Consider the following 5,677-nt stretch of genomic DNA (forward strand, 5'->3'; position numbering starts at 1 on the left):
CAAATAAAACAAATAAATCAATAAACTAATAAAACAAATAAACCAATAAAACAATTAAACAATAAACAAATTAAACAAATAACAAATAAAACAAATAAATCAATAAACTAATAAAACAAATAAACCAATAAAACAATTAAACAATAAACCATTTAAACAAATAAACCAATAAAACAATTAAACAATAAACAAATAAAACAAATAAACTAGTAAACCAATAAAACAATAAACAAATAAATCGATAAAAGAAGAAAAATAAGAAAAACAAGAAAACAAGAAAAACGTTAGCAGTGTAAGCAGCATTAGCAGTGTTAGCATCATTAGCAAGGTTAGCAGTTTTAGCAGCATTAGCAGTGTTAGCATCATTGGCAGGGTTAGCAGCATTAGCATTGTTAGCATCATTAGCATCATTAGCAGCATTAGCAGTGTTAGCTGAGTTAGCAGTGTTACCATTAGCGTTTGTCTCAGATTGATGATGTCACAACTAGAGCCTAGCACAGTAAAAACTTCAATTTAAACTTTTAAGATTCACCTTTCACATTTAGATTTAAGATTTAATATTTAAATTTAGAATAAAGTCCAGGCCCTGTTGAGGAGATCGGTTGCAGAGCCCATGCTGTGCGTTGAGGTGAGCCCAACTATATCTAGCTGGTACCTCTCAACCTCACGCACAAGCTCAGGRTCCTTCCCCACCAGAGAGCTGATGTTCCAGGACCTAAGATCCAGTTCTGGAAGACCAGGGTCAGAGCACTAAGGTCCCCGCCTTTGGCTACTGCCCGTGGTATCATGCACCTGACTCATATGCCCCCTCCTGCAGGTGGTGGGCCCACAGGAAGGCAAACCCATGTAGCTCATTCGAGCTGAGCACGGCCAGGTCCCATGGGTAGAGACCTGACCACCAGGTGCTCGCAGACGAGCCCCTCCCCCAGGTCAGGCTCCAGGGTGGTCCCCGGTAACCCACATCTGGGCAAGGGACACTGAGTTCCTTGATTTTTTCTGTTCATAAGAATCGGTTGAATCATTCTTTGTCTGGCCTGTCACCTGGGACCAATCTGCCATGGGAGACCCTACCAGCTGACAGCAGAGCTCCTAGGATCATTCAGACACAAACTCCTCCACCACGATAAGGTGATGATTCAACGATCTCCTCGAGAAGGGCTGGACTTTATTCTACTCTGGAGTTGCCCATGGTGGGAGGCGCCAAGCTGGTGTGGGTCTAGTTTTGGCCCCCGACTTGGTACCTGTGTGTTGGAGTTTACCCCAGTAGATAGGGTAGCTTCCCTGCGCCTTCGGGTGGGGGGACGGGCTCTTACTGTCCTTTGTGCTTATGAACCAAATGATTGTTCAGAGTACCCAGCCTTCTTGGAGTCATTGGGGGGGGGGGTGCTGGAAGGTGCTCCAGCTGGGGATTCCTTTATTCTGCTGGGGGACTTCAATGCCCACGTGGGTAACAGTGTGACCTAGAGAGGCGTGATTGGGAGGAACGGCCTCTCCGATCTGAACCCAAGAGGTGTTCTGTTGTTGGACTCCTGTGCTCGTCACGGATTGTCCATCACGAACACCATGTTCAGGCATAAGGGTGTCCATATGTGCACTTGGCACCAGGACACCCTAGGTCGCAGATCGATGATTGACTTTGTATTTGTGTCATCTGATCTGTGGTTGCATGTTTTGGACACTTGGGTGAAGAGAGGAGCTGAACTGTCAACTGACCACTACCTGGTAGTGAGTTGGATCAGATGGTGGGAGAAGATGCCGGACAGACCTGGTAGACCCAAGCGTGTAGTGAGGGTTTGCTGGGAACACCAGGCAGAGGAACCCGTCAGACAGATCTTTAACTCACATCTCCGGGAGAACTTCAACCACATCCCAGCCGAGGTGGGGAACATTGAGTTTGAGTGGACCATGTTCCACGCCTCAACTATTGAACTGCCTTGAGCTGTGGCTGCAAGGTTGTCGGTGCTTCTTTCGGTGGCCATCCTCGAACTCGGTGGTGGACACCCCGGGTAAGGGAGGCTGTCAAGCTGAAGGACTCCTATCTGGCCTTGTTGGCTGGTAGGACTCTGAAGACAGCTGATGAGTATCGGCAGGCCAAGCGGGCCGCAACCCTGGTTGTTCCTGAGGGAAAAGCTCGGATGTGGGAGGAATTCGGTGAGGCCTTGGACAAAGACTCTCAATCAGCTCCGAGGAGATTGTGGCAAACCATCCAGCAGATGAGGTGGGAGAAGCAGAACTATACTAACACTGTGCTCAGTGAAGATGGGGTGCTGCTGACCTCAACCAGTGATGTCATTGGGAGGTGGAAGGAATACTTCTCTGACCTTCTTAATCCCACTGGTGTGTCTTCTATGGAGGAAGCAGAGTCTGAGGACTTTGGGGCCGGTCTGTCTATAACTGGTCTCTGAGGTAGTCAAGGGGCTCCACAGCGGCAGGGCGTCAGGGGTGGATGGGATCCGCTCTGATTTCCTCAAGGCTCTGGATGTTGTGGGGCTGTCCTGGTTGACACGTCTTTGCAACATCACATGGACATCGGGGGCAGTGCCACTGGATTGGCAGACTGGGGTGGTGGTTCCTCTCTTTAAAAAGGGGGACCGGACGGTGTGCTCCAATTACAGGGGCATCACTCTCCTTAGTCACCGCAGTAAGGTCTTTTCAGGGGTACTGGAGAAGAGAGTCTGATCGATGGTCAAACCTCAGATTCTGGAGGAACAATGTGGGTTCTGTCCTGGCCGTGGAACAGTGGACCGACTCTTTACGGGTCCTTGAGGGGTCATGGGAGTTTGCTAATCCAGTCTACATGTGTTTTGTGAACTTGGAGAAGGCATTCTACCGTGTTCCTCGAGGTACACTGTGGGGGGTACTACGTGAGTCTGGGATTGTGGGACAGTTGTTTCGGGTCATTCAGGCTCAAAAGCAGTAAAAGAGTTTGGTTCATTACCAATCAGACCCCTTCAGAATGGAGCCAGGGGGCGGAGGGAGTCCGGTTCGGTGGCCTCAGGATTTCATCTCTGCTCTAAGGAGCAGAACCTGAATGAACTGAGACCGATACAGAACCACTGAGTTCTGCTGAGGAGGACCTGGATCAGAAACTGGACCCAGTTTTCATCTGGTTCTGGTTCTGGTTCAGTCATCTGATATTTGAAAATCAAACAAGTTTTTAATTTTATTTTTATTGGACTTCTGGAGCAACAAACTGAGGTCCTGACCCGGTCCAGAACCAGCATTTGGTTCTGGAGTAATGGACTGAAGTGACCCGAGAGTCCAGGAGGAGATATTTTACTAACGGGTCAGATATGACCCGTCAGAACCGGCCGACTCCTCTATTTGTTCTGGCAGATTAGAGTAAAAAGATGCAAATGAAGGTTTATCTGCTGGAGCTCAGGAGGACAGCTGTCCTCACTACTCTTCGGTCCTGACTGAGGACATGTGGGACAGAACCAGACGGGTCCACCGCAGAACCAGACGGGTCCACCACAGAACAGGACGGGCCCACCACAGAACCAGACGGGTCCAACACAGAACAGGACGGGCCCACCACAGAACCAGACGGGTCCACCACAGAACCTTCCATGGAGATCCATGCGTCCCTCTTGGTTTTGTCTCTGTAAGTCCAGACCAAACCTTTCTACCTCAGTCTCTGAAGACAACCAGAACTTGTCTTTGTCTCTTCCAGGATCACCTCCGTCTCCAGAGCAGGGAACGGTTTCAATGACAAACCGGGCCTGGGACCAGAACTTCTACATCTGGACTGGATGAGGTCCATCCCTGATGAGACTCTGGTCTCAGCCGTGTCCATTCCTGGATCTCATGAGAGCCTGAACTTGCACGGAGGACCCCTGGACGTGTGTCAGGTCTGGACTCTGGACCAGCAGCTCCAGGTGGGTCTTCGGTTCTTCGACATCCACGTTTTGCTCCGGGACAAGAACCAGAAGGACGTTTATGTCAGGGACTGGACCCGATTCAACCCGGTTCACTTCACGTATTCTAAGGGGATGCTGAAGCGGACTTTAAAGTTAGAGGACGTCCTCAGGAGGATCCTGGACTTCTTGGACGAACATGGGAGCGAGGTGGTTCTCCTTAGGATCCAGGTCCACGGGTCCTACCAAAATAAAGCGGTCCAGTTGGTGGACAGGCTCTTGGAAAGGTTCCAGGACCGGTTCTGGAGGGAGCACTCGGTACCACAGATGAAGCAGGTCCGGGGTAAGATGGTCCTCCTGCAGAACCAAAGGTTTCCCCTCGGAACCAGAAACCAGAAGAACAACAAACTGAAGAAGATCCACAGGATCCTGGTCGGGTTCTGTGGACAGAACTTTGTCCTGACCCAGAACCCTGCTCCTGCTGGCAAGAGTCCAAAGACCCGGGCCAAGAAAGTCAACAAGCAGCTGAGTCGGTTCCTCCAGAACCACAACCGGACCTCAAAGAACCAAGGCTGTCTGGGAGTCCTAAGTCTGTACTTCCCTGGTCCAGACCTGATCCATGAAATCATCAAGTCCAGGATCTGTGACTGTGTACCAGGACCAGGACCAGGACAAAAAACACAACCTGAACCAGAACCTGAACAAGAATCAGAACCAGAACCAGAGCCTGAACCAGAACGTGAACCTGAACCAGAGCCAGAAACAGAACCTGAACCTGAACCAGAACCAGAACCTGAACCAGAGCCAGAACCTGAACCAGAACCAGAGCCTGAACCAGAACCAGAGCCAGAACCAGAACCTGAACCAGAGCCAGAACCAGAGCCTAAACAAGAACCAGAGCCAGAACCTGAACCTGAACCAGAGCCAGAACCTGAACCACAACCAGAGCCAGAACCTGAACCACAACCAGAGCCAGAACCTGAACCTGAACCAGAGCCAGAACCTGAACCACAACCAGAACCTGAACCAGAACCTGAACCTGAACCAGAGCCAGAACCTGAACCAGAGCCAGAACCTGAACCAGAACCTGAACCTGAACCAGAGCCAGAACCTGAACCAGAGCCAGAACCTGAACCTGAACCTGAACCTGAACCAGAACCTGAACCAGAACCTGAACCAGAACCAGAGCCTGAACCAGAACCTGAACCAGAGCCAGAACCTGAACCAGAACCTGAACCTGAGCCAGAACCTGAACCAGAACCTGAACCTGAACCAGAACCTGAACCAGAACCTGAACCAGAACCTGAACCAGAGCCAGAACCTGAACCAGAACCTGAACCTGACCCAGAACCTGAACCTGAACCTGAACCAGAACTTGAACCAGAACCTGAACCAGAACCAGAGCCTGAACCAGAACCTGAACCAGAGCCAGAACCTGAACCAAAACCTGAACCAGAACCTGAACCAGAACCTGAACCAGAACCTGAACCAGAGCCAGAACCTGAACCAGAACCTGAACCTGAACCTGAACCTGAACCTGAATCTGAACCAGAGCCAGAACCTGAACCTGAACCTGAACCAGTGCCTGAACCAGAACCTGAACCTGAACCAGAGCCAGAACCTGAACCTGAACCTGAACCTGAACCAGAACCTGAACCTGAACCTGAACCAGAACCAGAACCAGAACCAGAGCCCGAACCTGAACCTGAACCTGAACCAGAACCTGAACCTGAACCTGAACCTGAACCTGAACCAGAACCAGAACCAGAACCAGAGCCAGAACCTGAACCTGAACCTGAACCAGAACCAGAACCTGAACC

The 5,677-nt window shown here is 50.3% G+C and overlaps 1 protein-coding gene across 1 annotated transcript in view; it reads left to right on the forward strand.

Annotated features, from left to right (window-relative positions):
• asph (aspartate beta-hydroxylase) overlaps positions 1-4,596 on the forward strand; it is a gene marked incomplete at its 3' end in the record, with an annotated part of 26,526 nt that extends 21,930 nt beyond the window's left edge. The window contains 1 exon segment of the mRNA XM_014033171.1: positions 4,570-4,596. Coding sequence (XP_013888625.1) covers positions 4,570-4,596 — 27 coding nt within the window.
• Positions 4,597-5,677: the final 1,081 nt, after the last annotated feature.

This window comes from Austrofundulus limnaeus, unplaced genomic scaffold (genome assembly GCF_001266775.1).
Source record: "Austrofundulus limnaeus strain Quisiro unplaced genomic scaffold, Austrofundulus_limnaeus-1.0 Scaffold1652, whole genome shotgun sequence".
Classification (NCBI taxonomy): domain Eukaryota; kingdom Metazoa; phylum Chordata; class Actinopteri; order Cyprinodontiformes; family Rivulidae; genus Austrofundulus; species Austrofundulus limnaeus.